Source organism: Neoarius graeffei, chromosome 11 (assembly GCF_027579695.1).
Source record: "Neoarius graeffei isolate fNeoGra1 chromosome 11, fNeoGra1.pri, whole genome shotgun sequence".
In the NCBI taxonomy this organism is placed as follows: Eukaryota; Metazoa; Chordata; class Actinopteri; order Siluriformes; family Ariidae; genus Neoarius; species Neoarius graeffei.
The window spans coordinates 64543957-64563296 of NC_083579.1; the positions used below are offsets into that span (position 1 = coordinate 64543957).

At 40.4% G+C, this 19340-nt stretch overlaps 1 protein-coding gene across 1 annotated transcript in view; it reads right to left on the reverse strand.

Annotated features, from left to right (window-relative positions):
• Positions 1-465: 465 nt before the first annotated feature.
• orc3 (origin recognition complex, subunit 3) overlaps positions 466-19340 on the reverse strand; it is a 41855-nt gene continuing 22980 nt past the window's right edge. The window contains exons 14-20 of the mRNA XM_060934573.1: positions 15571-15704; positions 11408-11496; positions 11214-11311; positions 8859-9000; positions 5365-5481; positions 5176-5255; positions 466-623 (exon numbers count right to left, since the gene is read on the reverse strand). Of these exons, the coding sequence (XP_060790556.1) occupies positions 518-623; positions 5176-5255; positions 5365-5481; positions 8859-9000; positions 11214-11311; positions 11408-11496; positions 15571-15704 (766 nt within the window). The 3' untranslated portion in view covers positions 466-517. The remainder of the gene's footprint in view (positions 624-5175; positions 5256-5364; positions 5482-8858; positions 9001-11213; positions 11312-11407; positions 11497-15570; positions 15705-19340) is intronic.

Genomic DNA, 19340 nt, shown 5'->3' on the forward strand with positions numbered 1-19340 from the left:
CCACCGTGCCGCCCTCCACATTAAGTCATTATGTGGAAATAGATACAGTATTGTGACATTATCAGGCGGAAAATGTAACGGAGATGTAATTTTAGAAACCCACATTGATAACCACACAGTCTCTGCAGCCAGCTCTGCTACACAAATGAACTAGCGCATGGTATATAAAGTCCACAAAATGACCTTTAATCAAACACGTAGCTACAATCAATGCACTGGGACCATCAATATTAAAAGTTTAGTCAGGATAGTGGATCCTCCACCCTTCCCCCCCACTTCAACAGGCATTTCTGTGCCCAGTGTTTCCAGGACAGACTTCAGATCCACTATGGCCTTGACCAGGATAACGTGGTTGCTTCAGTTGAATGAATGAATCAAGGGGCAAATACATTTCAGCTAAATTCACTTAATATAATTGTCTTTCTACAAACCATATAATTTGTTAGCAATAAAGGACAATAGACATATCAAAAATATTTTTATTCAAATACATATTTATCGCCAAAATGGATCACCGTTAACAACCTCCCCAGGTCAGTCGTGCCACATGGTCAGTTTTTTGCTTTGTTGATTTCACAAATCCCAGGAACTCCAGCTCAGACACCGCTTGGATGAAACGAGCACTGTTTAGTTAAAGGCAATACAAAAAAGTACGAACAAATCACCAACAGTACACAATAGCATGACAAGCTGGGTATAATCACCAGCATGGCACCATTAATATTATGGCCCAGTTATATTAAAAAAAAAAAACCTGCACTGTGAACATAAAGCTACGGTCACACTACAGCTTTGTCAATGAAAATGAGGCGTTTTGGTGATGCGTGGCGATATACAGGTGAGCTAAAAGTTGTAGTCGCACAGCAGGTGAACGCTTGATTATCACGCCTTCATGCACTTGAGCCTGGCGCAGCTCGAGCAGCCACACCCACTCGCAGAACGTATTGTGCGTGCTCTTGGGACCCAATTGTTATGGGAAACACCTGATACTGATTTGAATGCAATCAGCACATGCAGATAAGGACTCTTTTCACAGAGATTTTGCGAAGCATTATCACGGTCACGTTTCTTTCTAGCCATGTTTATGACTCTGGTTAAATATTTTGCTTTTGGTTTCATTTGTGCTTTATTACTCTGACCTTGCCTCACATTTTGTAAAAATATCACACCTACTAATAAACACTCTTCTTGCACTTCAATCCGTCTACCGCCACGTACTGTACCTGACAGAATACTTTGCAAAGTCTCTGTGAAACCAGCGTCTTTATATGCACGTACTGATTGCGCTCAAATCAGCAACAGGTGTTTCCCGTAACGACTGGGTCCCAAGCACACGCACAATACGCTCCAAGGGATCACCGAATGTAAATGCACTTTTTAAGTCTCGGCAAAGGTTAGGCTATGCGAAGCCGATGTGTTGATGAGGCTCCCGCGAGCATCGGGGATATGGATTTGTGACAAATACATCTCAAGGGGCTCGATGAAGATTCCCTGAGCTTCAGGAAGTAATCCCAAACCCATCTGCAAGTATGCGCCACTTAGTTTGTCAACGAAACCATCGCCACCAAATTTCAATGCATGCAGTGAAATTTTTCATGACATTTTTGGCTACTCGTGAGGTGGAGACGCACCAAAAAGCAACTCGTGAAGCTCGGAGAACATCTGCCGTGAATCACGTGATTGGTGGCGAGGCTACCATTTTTTCATCGGCAAGTATTTGCAAACCATTCGAGAGCTGTAGCGTGACCAGGGCCTAAACTCGCTCATACCACCATCGCCTGTGTGGATGAAATGGAAGCAATGCCTAAGACAGGAGAATCAAACTCCTTTTCGATAACGAGGCATATCACGTTTAATTTAACATCAAGTAGACTGGACCAAAACATGATTCATTTTTTTTTTCAAACCACAAGATGATTAATTTATACAACAGTTGGCTCCGTTTTACTAATTTGATTGGACGAACGCATTCCAAGACTGCTTATATTTGCTATAACACACTGGGACGTTTCACTGTTTGAATCACTCTGCATTTTGAAATTCTAGCAACAGTCCCACTGAAACCACTACTTAATGTAGAGTTAGCAACATCAGCAGGGAGGGATGGAAAAAAAAATATTTTTCATGAATATAACTTTTGACTTACAGTGGTGTTTGAAAGTTTGTGAACCTTTTAGAATTTTCTATATTTCTGCATAAATATGACCTAAAACATCATCAGATTTTCACACAAGTCCTAAAAGTAGATAAAGAGAACCCAGTTAAACAAATGAGACAAAAATATTATACTTGGTCATTTATTTACTGAGGGAAATGATCCAATATTACATATCTGTGAGTGGCAAAAGTATGTGAACCTCTAGGATTAGCAGTTAATTTGAAGGTGAAATTAGAGTCAGGTGTTTTCAATCAATGGGATGACAATCAGGTGTGAGTGGGCACCCTGTTTTATTTAAAAGAACAGGGATCTATCAAAGTCTGATCTTCACAACACATGTTTGTGGAAGTGCATCATGGCACGAACAAAGGAGTTTTCTGAGAACCTCAGAAAAAGCATTGTTGATGCTCGTCAGGCTGGAAAAGGTTACAAAACCATCTCTAAAGAGTTTGGACTCCACCAATCCACAGTCAGACAGATTGTGTACAAATGGAGGAAATTCAAGACCATTGTTACCCTCCCCAGGAGTGGCCGACCAACAAAGATCACTCCAAGAGCAAGGTGTGTAATAGTCGGCGAGGTCACAAAGGACCCCAGGGTAACTTCTAAGCAACTGAAGGCCTCGCTCACATTAGCTAATGTTAATGTTCATGAGTCCACCATCAGGAGAGCACTGAACAACAATGGTGTGCATGGCAGGGTTGCAAGGAGAAAGCCACTGCTCTCCAAAAAGAACATTGCTGCTCATCTGCAGTTTGCTAAAGATCACGTGGACAAGCCAGAAGACTATTGGAAAAATGTTTTGTGGACCAATGAGACCAAAATAGAACTTTTTGGTTTAAATGAGAAGCGTTATGTTTGGAGAAAGGAAAACACTGCATTCCAGCATAAGAACCTTATCCCATCTGTGAAACATGGTGGTGGTAGTATCATGGTTTGGGCCTGTTTTGCTGCATCTGGGCCAAGGACGGCTTGCCGTCATCGATGGAACAATAAATTCTGAATTATACCAACGAATTCTAAAGGAAAATGTCAGGACATCTGTCCATGAACTGAATCTCAAGAGAAGGTGGGTCATGCAGCAAGACAACGACCCTAAGACCTCATTCGTTCCACCAAAGAATGGTTAAAGAAGAATAAAGTTAATGTTTTGGAATGGCCAAGTCAAAGTCCTGACCTTAATCCAATGGAAATGTTGTGGAAGGACCTGAAGCGAGCAGTTCATGTGAGGAAACCCACCAACATCCCAGAGTTGAAGCTGTTCTGTACGGAGGAATGGGCTAAAATTCCTCCAAGCCGGTGTGCAGGACTGATCAACAGTTACCGGAAACGTTTAGTTGCAGTTATTGCTGCACAAGGGGGGCACACCGGATACTGAAAGCAAAGGTTCACATACTTTTGCCACTCACAGATATGTAACATTGGATCATTTTCCTCAATAAATAAGTGACCAAGTATAACGTTTTTGTCTTATTTGTTTAACTGGGTTCTCTTTATATACTTTTAGGACTTGTGTGAAAATCTGATGATGTTTTAGGTCATATTTATGCAGAAATATAGAAAATTCTAAAGGGTTCACAAACTTTCAAGCACCACTGTAAAATTTGAAAGCTCATTTGAGGAAGAAGGGAAGCCAATTTCCCTGGCAGTACCTTTCAAGCAAATGTAAATGTGGCTTCTTCAGGATCCATTTCTGTTGGCGGAGCAAAACTAAATAGATTTGAGCATGTTGTGTCCAAAATATAAAGTAGCTGACATAAATTTTTTATGTATAATACAATTGTATAAAAGCAGTATTGCACAGGAAACTGTGGTTACATTGAATTTTGACACCATATTCAGTATAACCGCAGTCTTGCTCATGCGATACTGCTTTGAAGCGTTTTATAAATAAGAACTTTGTATCAGTGCCCATTCTAGCAGATCTCTTTATGCATACAGTCAGACATACGGTATGTGGTCACAGCCTGCAGACTGTATGCATGATGAACTCTGCTAGAATGACATGAGGAAAATATACAACTGTTCAAAGTTGTGTAATCAAGTGTGACAAATACAGATTTGAACACTCGTAACAGTGCTATCCAAGATCACTGCAGATTGAGTCGCCTCGAACCAAACAATTTTGATCATACAGCTCATGTCATACTCATTTCAGAATTTGATTGTCTGAAATTTTGATGAATAACGACTGGAGTAATGCAAAAATTGCCTTAGTCTGGTCTAGAGCCCTGCACTCCCGCGGGAGTCCCGCGGGACCCGACGCAAAGCAGTGCGGCGCGGGACAAATTTTGAAAGCTCATTGCGGGCGCGGGCAGGAGAGGTGATAAGCTGCAGTCCCGCTAACTAAAAACGTGTTTAAAATAAAATTTATAAATTATTAATTATGTCTATCATATATAATTTGTGCTGAATATTTTATTTGGCATTAATAAAAACATTTTAAGATGCCTAAATTTGCGGATGTGGTCTAATCTCGCGTACGTTTCCGATTCCTTTCCGCTCTTCCGTGTTTGAGATCTCCGATCATGGCAGAAGAGCAGAGCTCCTCTAGTGAAGCTCACAATGGGTATCTCTGTAAAGCCTAAGCTGCGCATGCCGCCTGGCAACGCGCACCCTCGCTACGTGCGCTAGGTGAAGGATCGGTCAGTGGAGAGCTCAGCTAAGCTCAGCATGTTTAATTCCCCAAGCCAATGACAAGAACTTTCGTGAGAAATAATGCGAACGTCTGCAGCGGGCGGGAGCGGGATAAAATATGGCAGGCGCGGGCGGGAGCGGGGCTGAAAATCATAATTCTTTGCGGGAGCGGGACTGAAAATTCTGTCCCGCGCAGACCTCTAGTCTGGTCTGTATAATCGAGTTATTACTTCACTAAGATTTGGAGCGCTGATAAATAGTCAAACTCCAAATTGTGTCCATAGTATCCAGATCACATTAAATCAAAAAGAAATGACCAAACCTCATTAGCTGGTAATCAAACCTAGTCTTGAAGTAGCTCCTTTGTAAATAAAGGATACTGCTTGAGTTCATCAACTTTGCCATATTCTTCAGAGTCAGGATCCTTACCCTCTGCAGCTGAGGCCACTGTTGCATATGCCTGAAAAAACACAACGTCTCATTTCTCACCACGGAAAAAACTCAACATCCAGACATTTAACACGGTCACTCTATCCACAATATTGTATTGTCCGACAAGATGGTCTCACCTCCAACCAGTCATACAAGTTGATGAGCCTCCCACACTCCAGATGGAGTTTGTAGGCAATGCAGATATCAGGAGCAGCATTGGAAACTGTGCCTGCATCGGTTTTCAAGCTTGTATTCTGCAAAACGTATAGCAACACACATCACTACATTCTGTGGAGCATTTCAGTGGACTTAAAGCATATACGCAGAGCCATGGACTCACTTTCGTTTATAAATGCCTTGAGATCTCAAGAATGGCACAAGAATAGTTTTAAGCGTTAACAATAAATCTAATATAGTAATTTTTACGATTAAAGTGATTTATATAGGTAGCGGTCTGAGTGAATGACCTTGACGTCTGTAACGTCACAGCAGGAAGTCTATCGGTCTCATCGCCACTTCCACTATACTAAAACACAGAGCTGACTGCAACTCCGGTTCTCCATTCTGAGCTAATTTATCGCCATGCCACGTAGATGTGTTGCTGGCGGGTGCAGCAACACGACAGAAGGTGGATTTATGTTGCATTCATGGCCCAAGAATGTTCAAACTGCAAAGATTTGGACGCGTTTTGTGAGAAGTTCACGGGCACATTGGGCGGCTATGAAGTGGTCTCTCCTCTGCTCTGCACATTTTACTGAAGACTCGTACGAGACCTCTGATCTGTTGAGGAGCGTTGGCTATAAGCCCGTATTGAAAGAGGGTGCAGTACCAACAATTAAAGGAAAAGAAAACAAGAAAAGGAAAGTATTTATTTATTTTTTTAGTGAGTTCAGTTGCACCAGTCCTCCTGGAGCATGAGCTAAGGGTTGTTGCTAAAATCCGGGATGGAATGGTACGGGACATGTCGCTCGGGCAGTGACCTCCCCGCAGTTGTTGCTAAAACCGATGACATCCCGTTCCATCCCGGGTTTTAGTAAGTGCCTGAGCCGAGTAGTAATGGCAGAATACACAGTACGGAGAGAATGAATGGACCAGCCGTCTTATTTCTAAACTGGATATCGCTGCCATCTCTCCTTTACGTGGAAGAAGTGAATGAACGGAGAACTAAACCAACAACTGAAAGTCAGATTTGTTTTGAAACAATCGGCCACAAGATCGGCCTTCAAGAAGCGAGAACACAGACGGGTAAGCTCTGACTCTCATTTGGATAAAAAAAAAAACAAAAAACAAAAAAAACACCACCACGTTGTTTACCTGCATTTAGATTAATGCATGTAACTTGTATTGTGTGTTTAAGTTACCGGTATAAGATTATTTAATTTGCTTCAGAATGTGATTGTCTCAGTTCATCTGATTATTTAATTAGCCTTTTACATTTTATCAGTGAAAATGCATGCATGTAAATGCATGTTGCATAAGTTATAACACCTATCCTGTTTTAATGAGAGCATGTATTAAAGCAAAAAAAATTTATTTGACTGAAAATTTACGAGGGGGGGGGGTTATGGGTGGATTTCGATGAAATTCTTTATTATCAATTAATTAATGGATTAATATATTCAATTTATTGCACTTTCTTTCTATTGCTTCCGTATATTATTTTTTTGTGGCAAACCACACAAATGCAAGTGCCTGGAATGTTTAGTTTTTTGCACCATGAACTAAATGGCTTTCCGTTTTCACCTGTTTCGTACAGCCAAGCCCACCTCCACTTGTTTTACACCTTTATCGATGGCAGACACATCAGTACCTTCTTTCATGTAAAGCACATCCATGCTGCCGAAACCGAAAGCAGAATGACATGCTCCTCTATGCTCGACATCAATATAGAAAAGAGTTTGGATCTTCGCTTACATTAAAATTAAAATTATAATTTGACCTTACTTTGTGTTGAATACGACTTCAAAAACAATTCAAGATTTTTTTAAGAGAAATATTGTGGCCAACACGAGTGTTAAGTTACCTAAAAAATCGCGTGAAGTTGGCTGCTATCTACTTTGCGTTCGTTCTCATTTTCCTCCATCATTTCATAGGCCAGAAACAGATGTTTTGACGTAATTTAACTTAGTAGGCTATGATTATTATTTAACCGTAGTCTTCTAGACATTTTGACTGTTTTTTGCATTGAACGCTGGTGTATGATTTTCAGGGAATAAAGTTTAGCGCATGTCGGAACATCATTGCGCTCGCAGCCTCCAACTCCTCAAACAGCCTTTAAGTTGTGATATAACGTAGGCTATAAGGCACGGTTCTAACATACCTTACACATTGGCCTAACGAAAATAATAATTGTTGGGGCGTCTGCTGATTTGTTAGTTATAAATTTAGGTCTAATTACTTCTGACAGTCTGCAAGCATTGCACCGTCGGGTCTTCAAGTCTGGCTGAAGCAGAGGAGCGGGCTTTCCGGGGTTTATTTTTTCGTTTTTTTTTTTTTACATGCTCTATTTCTATATGTCCAGGTTTGAACTAAGTCATTTTGGCAAGATTTAATTTAATACAAAACAGAAATGGTCAGACACAAGCACGCCAAGCACATGGGAATGTATTTTGCCAATTTTGACAGCGCATGTTTTTTTAATGCTGCACCGTAGACAGCGAACGTTTAAACATGATCAAACATAGGAAATGAACGACACAAAGCATGGCTCAAAAACAAAAAAGTTAAATAAACCCTGCTGATAGTTGATGGTGTTGCAACACATCAGTGTTATAACCCAATCTCTACCTAACCACCCGTCATTTTAATTCTCCTCGGATCAGCACCGACCTCACATTTGGCCTTGGGAGAGTTCAGTTGACGGAAATCTGTCACACGACGGAAAACTTGAATCCATGAATGAGAGTCAACCCACAATCAATGGAGTCAAATCAGTCTTAGTTGAGCAAGTCAGTAACGGCATTTCTTACTTTCACCATAAATTTTTATTTATATGACTTTGGTCTATAGCTATAAAAGGCCTCGGCCTTAAAACCGGTTTCCGCAGTGACGTTACAAACCCAGGCATGGCTGGCTCAGCGGGGCAGCTCAAATGCCAACTTTGTGGTCGATTTTAACTCTCAAAATAAATAAATAAATATAAAATTCCCATTTAGGCGGCACGGTGGTGTAGTGGTTAGCGCTGTCGCCTCACAGCAAGAAGGTCCTGGGTTCGAGCCCCATGGCCGGCGAGGGCCTTTCTGTGCGGAGTTTGCATGTTCTCCCCGTGTCCGCGTGGGTTTCCTCCGGGTGCTCCGGTTTCCCCCACAGTCCAAAGACATGCAGGTTAGGTTAACTGGTGACTCTAAATTGACCGTAGGTGTGAATGGTTGTCTGTGTCTCTGTGTCAGCCCTGTGATGACCTGGCGACTTGTCCAGGGTGTACCCCGCCTTTCGCCCGTAGTCAGCTGGGATAGGCTCCAGCTTGCCTGCGACCCTGTAGAAGGATAAAGCGGCTAGAGATAATGAGATGAGATGAAATTCCCATTTATGCAGCATACAAGAGTCAAGGATGGAGATACTATCCACTCAAATTTATTTAAAAATAAAAAGGTTCTGCGTATCTGCTTTAAAGAAACAAAATGCTAATTACCTGCAGGTAGTAGAAAGGGTGGTTAAGTGCAGTCTGGATGGAGGTGCGTGGAGTTGCATTGAGGTGGCGCCGCAGAACGCCTGAGGAGCTGTAGTAGCATACTTCATATAGTGGCTGCGACTCTGGTGGCATCAGGTGGCTCCTGAACAAAAAACAGAAAATGAAAAAGAATAATACAAGTATTCTCTCCACTGTGTTTTCCATGCAATTTTGCTTCGGGGTTCTGAGGTGTTTGGAATGGGCACATATGGGTGTGATGGTCAACTGTCCACATACCTTTGGCCATAATCTACATGCAGGAGAGAGTTTGTAAACAACAGCTTTGAAGCCGACTCGTTACGATCAAGATCAAACTTTAAATAAGAAAGTTGTCCAAAATTTTAATGTACTCTGAATTTTCCAAGTAGAAGATCCATGTGTTGCAGAAACATTATTCCAGGTAATCAGGAACAACACGCACCATCATGTGTCCAGTCATTTTAGGCCCAGACAGTCCTCACTGTTTGACGAACTGCTCATTATTTAATACCATTACAAACAAGCCAAATGTACATCACACAGGCTGTTACGTCATTAGCATGATCTAATCTAATCTAATCTAAAACTATGAGGTCAGGTGCGATCGAAAAGTTCCAGAACTCTTCCTATTGCGAATGAAGGGAGCACAGCAAGGTCATGGTGTGCAGTACGAGCGAACAGTAACGTGACAACGTGCATTTGCGATCTTACTATGGACGCGAGAGCAAACACCAAATTCTGTATGAAACTCAAGGAATCAGCAAAGCAGATCCTGGAAAAACTCAGCAAGCATATGGCAAATTAGGCAATGAGTTCAAGGGGTTTTGAGCGGCATTTATGCATCAACAGGGGAAGAAGGTCGTCCTCCAATGGCGTCCTGCCAGTCTTGAAGAGCGAATGCCACTCAAAACACCTTTCCCGGCTCACTGCTTCATTCCTGTAGGCTTCTCTCGGTTGCCAATTGGAAACGCTTGTGCATTCTGCAAATGCACACATGCATTTTTTTGTGACAACACGCATGTATAAAACACAGACCCGATGCGGACAGCGCGATATCGTGCGGTATATTGACTCCGGGAAATTACTGCTCGCTGCTGCTGCATGCACATGACCTTACTGCGCTCCATTCGCTCGCAACAAGAACAACCTCAGAACATTTTAAATGTACCTTGTATTTTACAGCAAGATGGAGTAATTTCATAATAGACCAATGTTCTTACAAAAAGCTTTTATTTTTAATGACAACTTATATTTTTATTTATATATATATATATATATATATATATATATATATATATATATACACACACACACACACACATATATACATATATATATATATTAGTGCTGTCAAAAATGTCGCGTTATTAACGCGTTAACTTGACTCAATTTTAACGGCGATAATTTTTTTATCGCGAGATTAACGCTCTGTGACATGATGTAGGTTTTTCATAAGCTTTTGAAACTGCCAGGAACTTGGAACAGAGACTTTGCTTAGAAAACCGATAGCAGCTAGACTGTAATGCCCCGCACAGCCAGAGTCCTCTGCCCTCCTCCCCCAAAGAACCAGCGCGGGCAGGGCGCGCTAGTAGAGATGGGATTTATGGCTCTTTGATGGGATCCGCATCTTTGTGATCCGTTCTTTGAAAAGAGCCGTTCAAAAGACTGGCTCATTTGGCTCTTTTTAAACATTTATTCAGTTTTAAGAAGACAGCGTCTAAAGAAGCCAGATCCCTCTGAACTGTAAACTCAATGCTATCCCAGAAATCCTTCCTGTAATATGCAAATTTGGCCGCCTCTGATTGGACAGCGCGACGCATCAACAGGCAGAAAGTGTAAAAGTACAAAATGTGTTAAGTGAGCTGAAACAGTAAAGATCAGATTCAATGCAATATTTATCAACGAACAACTTAAAGTTAATATAATAGTGTACTTTATATTATAATCAAGCATGTCAAGCCTACCGTCACTGTGTAACCTGTCTCTCTGATAGACTAACTCAAGCAGTAGATCACTTCACTCATGGTTCTTTTGCTAGCCCCGGTGTTCAGCTTAGGTTTCACTTTGCAGTGGCTGTGTCAAGACGTGTTATGCTTTGCAATACAAAGCAAGCCCGTTCACGTTTTTATGCTGATAAGAGAATTACAATGGTTTTTCATGTGACAAAAATGTGCGATTAAATTGCGATTAATCGTGAGTTAACTATGACAGTCGCGACATTAATCGTGATTAAATATTTTAATCGCTTGACAGCACTAATATATATATATATATATATATATATATATATATATATATATATATATATATATAAATAAATAAAAACCTGTTACTCACTTCACAAGGCCATCAATAACATCTAGTGCCTCGTTTCTCAGCACCTCAAATGGACTCATTTTCTTTGATCTTCTAGTGCCTTTCATCTCTAAGAGAGTCTAGAAAGAAAACAGACATTACCAAAAATCCACCAAGAACAAGCATAAGCATAATATCGTTCCAGGAAATCCCATACAAGCCATAGAAACCATTACTTTCTGAAGCTGGAAGAGATCAGTTTTCTTTTGGAGATCCTTTCCTGCTGAATTAACTTCCACGTCATCAAGATTCTCTTCAGACATATCTAACAGAGTAAAATGGGTTTTATTCAAAATCAAATCCCAGTGGGATCTTACGAAGTTAATGACCACTGATAATGGGTTAGAGTAGGACTCATTTTATTTCTGTAACACAAATTCCTAGTATTCTCAACACCTATAAGGTATACAAACAAAGGTTTGGTTTCAGTCACGTGACTTTTCTTAGTGGTTTTACGGGAAGTGAAATAGTCGGTGGTCGAAACGGCTGCCGTAGTACAAACAGCTAGCGATAACTTATCAGAGTACGCTCGTAATCTAGAAGCCACTGTTGGCTTAGGATATATTCAGAAGATTGCTATGTGCAATGGAATCGACCCCTACAGTCTGGGAAAGAAGGATTTGTCATACAATCTCGAAAACTACCCTTCAGTCGAGTTCCCCGACATCTCGAACTATCTGGTGTTGCAGACGTCCTTCAACACCACAAAACAGATGAAAGCGTGGAAGAGTATGGAGGCTTACAACTTTTTTTGTATGTGGCTGGGTAAAGGACCTCGGTATCAAGTTGCTGCTGAATGAATCCTGGATTGTTTTTGCCCCTGTAAGTATGTTTTTTTATTTTTTTTAAATAAAAGCTTTTCTTTCACGTCTTTACAACGAAGCGCTGCAAGTTGAAGTGTAAACATACAACAGTTGGCTTGATCCTCACTTGTGTTGGCTCTTATCTCTCAGGTAAATCATTCACAAAGATCATCAGAAACCCCTTTAAAGACCTGGATCTTAGTTAAACAAGACGGAGAAGTGATCACGGCGCACTGTAACTGTATGGCTGGGTAAGAATTTTGTCGCGACCTTCATGCATATGGACTTTGTGAGGAGTAAACAAAGAAACAGCTGGGGACTTTAGCACTTTGTGACTAAAAAAAGTACCGTAAAATAACGACACAGCAAGACAAGTACTTGGAAAACACTAACGCCATAGCTGAGAGGGAAATACAAACCTTTCACCAAGTGATCACTGCAAACTCGAGCATGCTTCGACTCGGCTCCCTTCGATTTCAGTGAGAGGTTCAAAAAGCCACCTTTCTCGACATCTTTTTGTGAAATCTTGTGTTCGTTCACCCTTTTTTATTAGTTCACAGGGAACCCTGAAGAAACTTTTCAGTTTCATGGTTTGATTGATTCAAACCTAAAACAACGTACGGTAAGCGTAAGGTATTTTTCATGCGAGCGACGCACCTTCTTCTTACAAACGCTTTGTCAGCTGAGCTTTGGTAGACCACCAGCTAAAATTCTGAATAACTAATGAGGCAGAGGTGACGTCACGTGAAACCCAGCAATTGCTGTTGGAGTTGAGATGTTTCACGTTGATTCAAAGTTGATTTGAGTTGAAATTAAAGAGTTGCGTTGCTACACACACCATGTATCCTATGTGTAAATGTTTTGCTGAGATAAAACGCATCCTGCATTTTACGATCACGGAGTTTGCCAAAGCAAGTGAGCAACGATGATATGTGACCACCATGGGGCGTATTTGACCTACTTTTAACCAAAACAAGTCGGCGTTAGCAAACATGGCAGACTCCATTCTCCCACTAATTAAAAGCCAGCGGAAAAGGAAAATATGAAAAAGCGAATCAGCTAGAAAGCGCACCAGAGACCAAAAGGTTATCCACAAGAAATTTCGTGAAGGAGCAGATCGACCGCTAGAATCGACTGAAGGATGAAACAGGCGTGAAATCTGATGAAGAATTTACAGCGCTTGTCTTGGATTGGTGAGTATGGAGTTATACACCTAATGTTTTGATCTTACAGAGAAAGAAACGAGAACACAAAAGCAGTACCAGAGAAAAGATACATTCATCTTTTGTTTCACGGATCTCTTCACAAAGATCAACCACAAATTACATCCCTGCAACTCAAAACTCTCCGAGGTCGATACAGAGTCATGCACTACGTTCACACTGCAGGCTGAAGTGACTCAAATCCGATTTTTTCGCCCATATGTGACCTGTATCCGATCTTTTATTGACAATATGAACGACACAGATCCGATTTTTTCAAATCCGACCCAGGCCGTTTGGATATGTGGTCCTAATTCCAATTCCTATCCGATCTTTTCATATGCGACTTCAGTCTGAACCGCCAGGTCGCATTCATCCGACTTACACGTCATCAACAAGCCACAAACGTCACTATTCTGCGCTGAAGTAGGCGGTGAGTCTCTCAAAAAAAGTTACAACAACATGGCGCATGACATCAATGCGACTCCGCACCCACACGTTCCTTTGAACAGAGGTTGCAGTCACTACCCCGCAGAACGCCTGAGCCAAAACCCTTGCCCTCTTCCTTCTCAACCTCCTCCTTAACATCAGGCTATTGTGCATGTTCTGGCTCCGTCGCAACAACAACTGCATCATCGCCAGGTACTCCATGCTGGCTACTGTCATACACAGGAAACTTTAGGTTACTTCCGTAAACACTGGCCATGCTCACTGCGTGTGACGTCGTCGTATCCTGCAATGCGCATGCGGAACACTTTTAGGTCGCTTTTCGTTCATACTGAGGATCACATACAAGTCGCATATATTTGTTAATGTGAACGACCTCACAAAAAAATCGGATTTCACAAAAAAAATCGGAATTGAGCATTAAGCCTTGCAGTGTGAACGTAGTGATGTTTTCCATGCGTCGCCATCTTGGTGTGACGCAGTTCCATAGTTATGCTAATTAGTTCAAGCTCCTCACATTCGGCCGTGTCCATGGGGCCATGCTGTTTACCTCAAGAGGTAGGATATTTGGTCTCAAAACGGAGGAAAGCGACCCTCGGCACATCAAAACGATCACATCTAGTCCGCATATAGTTCTTGTGGAAAATAGGAAAATGCCATGCACAATAAAATAATATAAAAATTTCAGATGACGTTGCCGTCAGTACTTTTAAAAAAGCCTGCAACATTGCTGTGCTGTACGAGTGGCACACTGCCAGGTCTTATAGATCAGGGATGAGAATGAGAAATTGCATTTTCAGCTGAAAATTTAATCGGGGGTCCAGGGGGCCGAAGGCCCCCGGAAGCTAATGAGTTTTATACATTTTAGACCACTAGAAATGGTCTCAGATTGCTCAGTTGAATAATATTTTCAGTCCAAAGAAGCTTGAGTTTTGGACACTAATAAACAAAAAGAGTCTCAATAATGCTCAGCTAAAAAGAATTTTTAACTTCATGCTAGAATGAAAGGAATGATGAATATAAATTAAACACAAAGACAGAATATTTGACATAATCCTGTAAATGTTTCAGTTATTTTATTAAAGAATGCAGTTACCTCTTTTGCAGTGAACTTGTCTCAACAGAAACACAATTTCCCTGTTGAACAGTTCTATCAGCTCCCAAAGTCACAATCACATATAACTAGCAACACTACTCTAAGTTTTCAACATATTTACAAAGTACTTGTTCTTTTTCTAGGAATGCTTCATTGCAGAGATGTTTTTTTCCTTTTGGCAGGTAATCTGAATAAGCGATTCGTTTTCTTTTGTGATAATTTTCACCATTTTGAAGCTCTTATTCGCTGTTACATCCTCAATCTCCGGCCTCGTGGAGCGCCATATTGAATGAGTAAGAAAGCGAAATGTGAAGAACCAATCAAAACGAAGCTTACATGTGACATTTTGGCCTTTCCTATCTATGCTCGTTTACCATTGGTCAAATCGCGATATTTCTCTCTCAACGGCCAATCAAATACAGTGTACGTTCTGAACTGCCGATGTAAACAGAGCCTTGTTCCCGATGGTTGACCGGGTCAACACATACCTACACCCCCCCCCAAATATTTTCTCCTCGGATTTAGACGATTCACAAAAATGACCCCTGGGTTGATAAAATCCGCGGAATTCCACGGATCCGCGGAAAATTCCCATCCCTGATAGATGCACGGAGAATATCCGGTCAGTGGTGGTCCCTTTCTACTGATAGATGAGGTAAAGAGGCCAGACAATTTGTGTAGCAAGACAAACATCATAGACTCAATAACTGCATATCTATTAAATGCACCTACCTGGTAGTTACATCTGTTAACATAGTCAAAGAGTATAGCTACAACATGTAAAAACATACTGTCCAACCGCTCAAACTTGATGAGGTAATCCTCCAGCTGTTGCAATGCAGCGCTCATTTTCTTCGTCTTCCCAGATTTAAGAATGTCCACACACTTTCTGAGTGTTGTTACAAGCTCGTCTTTTGCAAGCAACCTATAAAATGGTGTGAAAATGCAAAAATGCATTTAAATTAGATCTATCCGATTTTACACACACACACACACACACACACACGAAATACATCCTGAAATGTTATACATGCATCTTACACAGTGTCTTTGGAATTAAACTGGAACAGCAGTACATGCTCCAACCACTATTTTAATTTTTATTTTAGCACCAACAGAAAAACATTACCTGATTACACTGATAGCAGTGTTCCAGCCACTTTATTTTACCAGAGCACCACACCCTGCCCTCCAGAACTTACACCCTGCCCTCAAATACCAACAACATGCCCAAATTTATATGCGCCCTGCTGATAATTTTCCAGAACTTTCCAAGCTCCTGGCGCAGTGTTCCGACACGGAAATAGTGTGCCCTAATGAGTAACAAATGTTGCCAAGTTCCAGTGAAAGTAATGTATGTTATCTAAATCACAGCACACTATTTGCGCAGGTCATAGTCATGCTCTGTTGACCACTTTTTATTAGCAGCACTCCATACTTAAAAGAATATGGTAATTCATCGACCTGATTTGTGATGGCTTTTGCAACCTTACGTACAGTGGTGCTTGAAAGTTCGTGAACCTTTTAGAATTTTTTATATTTCTGCATAAATATGATCTAAAACATCATGAGATTTTCACACAAGTCCTAAAAGTAGATAAAGAGAACCCAGTTAAACAAATGACAAAAATATTATACTTGTTCATTTATTTATTGAGGAAAATGATCCAATATTACATATCTGTGAGTGGCAAAAGTATGTGAACCTCTAGGATTAGCAGTTAATTTGAAGGTGAAATTAGAGTCCGGTGTTTTCAATCAATGGGATGACAATCAGGTGTGAGTGGGCACCCTGTTTTATTTAAAGAACAGGGATCTATCAAAGTCTGATCTTCACAACACATGTTTGTGGAAGTGTATCAGGGCACAAACAAAGGAGATTTCTGAGGACCTCAGAAAAAGGTGTTGTTGATGCTCATCAGGCTGGAAAAGGTTACAAACCATCTCTCAAGAGTTTGGACTCCACCAATCCACAGTCAGACAGATTGTGTACAAATGGAGGAAATTCAAGACCATTGTTACCCTCCCCAGGAGTGGTCGACCAACAAAGATCACTCCAAGAGCAAGGCATGTAATAGTCGGCGAGGTCACAAAGGACCCCAGGGTAACTTCTAAGCAACTGAAGGCCTCTCTCACATTGGCTAATGTTAATGTTCATGAGTCCACCATCAGGAGAACACTGAACAACAATGGTGTGCATGGCAGGGTTGCAAGGAGAAAGCCACTGCTCTCCAAAAAGAACATTGCTGCTCGTCTGCAGTTTGCTAAAGATCACGTGGACAAGTCAGAAGGCTATTGGAAAAATGTTTTGTGGATGGATGAGACCAAAATAGAAATTTTTGGTTTAAATGAGCAGCGTTATGTTTGGAGAAAGGAAAACACTGCATTCCAGCATAAGAACCTTATCCCATCTGTGAAACATGGTGGTGGTAGTATCATGGTTTGGGCCTGTTTTGCTGCATCTGGGCCAGGGTGGCTTGCCATCATTGATGGAACAATGAATTCTGAATTATACCAGCGAATTCTAAAGGAAAATGTCAGGACATCTGTCCATGAACTGAATCTCAAGAGAAGATGGGTCATGCAGCAAGACAACAACCCTAAGTACACAAGTCGTTCTACCAAAGAATGGTTAAAGAAGAATAAAGTTAATGTTTTGGAATGGCCAAGTCAAAGTCCTGACCTTAATCCCATCAAAATGTTGTGGAAGGACCTGAAGCGAACAGTTCATGTGAGGAAACCCACCAACATCCCAGAGTTGAAGCTGTTCTGTACGGAGGAACGGGCTAAAATTCCTCCAAGCCGGTGTACAGGACTGATCAACAGTTACCGCAAACGTTTAGTTGCAGTTTTTGCTGCACAAGGGGGTCACACCAGATACTGAAAGCAAAGGTTCACATACTTTTGCCACTCACAGATATGTAATATTGGATCATTTTCCTCAATAAATAAATGACCAAGTATAATATTTTTTGTCTCATTTATTTAACTGGGTTCTCTTTATCTACTTTTAGAACTTGTGTGAAAATCTGATGATGTTTTAGGTCATATTTATGCAGAAATATAAAAATTCTAAAGGGTTCACAAACTTTCAAGCACCACTGTATGTACGTACAAACAACATACTGTATGTGTACCACCACAGGAAACCCAATCATAAGTGCAAGGTAGTGAATCTCAAACACTTGACCACCGGACAATGAAATTTGTGTCTTTATTTACATAAAATAGATGGATTTTTATCCAGTGCTTATTTTTAATTTGCTTTAAAAAAAAAAAAAAAAATAATAATAATAATAATAATAATAATAATAATAATAATGTGAAATTATTAACCAATACATTTTATGGAAAACATTCACAACAGTTTCAGTTTTCCTTCACAAATTTCCAAAATGATATGCTGGTGGAATAAATAAAATTCGAGACCCTGTGGTTTTGGCAAGATTCCTCAATGCATGTATGCATCCAGGTCACTAACAACATTAGTTTTGCTATTTTTTGTTTTCATACTTATAAGCTTGGTCCTGAAATACTTCTCGTATCTTGTTTCTTACAATTACAATGATACAACAGAATAAAATTCCATAACCATTTTGGAACTACTTGAAGAAAAGTCACAACAAAATGGTGAGTTATCACTTTTTATTTTTTGAAATTGCAATGCGAGAATTCTCGATGCCTGTGAATGAATTAAGCTTACTCAAGCTTAACTTTCAAGTCTTATGGAGAAACTGGACTATTTAAGCTTATTTATTAATATTATGTTTTAATTATATGGCACGATCTACAGTACTTCTGGTAAAATCGTGCATTCTGATTGGTTCCTTGGCAGGTCGTATTTTCCCGTAATGCCTGTGGGCGATTACAGACTGACTTTCCAAGACCCCGGCTTTCAACGTAGCAAAACACAAAACAAGATTAACTGGAAATCAAAACGGAATCAAAAACGGCTGAAATACAAACGAGCCACCAAGTTATTCAAGAAATGAGCAATGAAGAGCATTCAGAAACTGCTAACAGAAATTCAGTTTTGAAACCGCTAGCCGTTTATTCTGCATGTGTGACTCAACTATGTTACAAATATGACATGACTGAAAGCAGCGTCATGCCTCATTATAATGTCCGTCTATTTTAATCTTAGAAATAAAAAAAAGCCATATCATAAACTCTTTACTAACCTCACTTGCTCTGTCTTTACAGGAAAATATCAGACCTCGGTCTTTTTGTATAGGCTTGGTCCGTACTGTCAAGACCTCGGTCTGATATTTTCCCATTAAGAACTCACGGTCAATTAATAAGTAGTTATTATTATTACTGTTATTATTCTATTCAGGTTGATTTTGTGCCCTTGCAAATATTTTGCTCATGCACTCATCGGGAGATACAGAAAATAGAAAATCTAGTCACTAGTATTAACATGCTAGACTACATCTAATCGAACATTAATATCCTGGAGTAATATTAATTATTGATTAATGCCATTAATATTACTATTATTAGTCATATTAACTAATGTTAGACCTAGTTAAAGGTAATTGCAGCCATTTAGTTTCAAAAC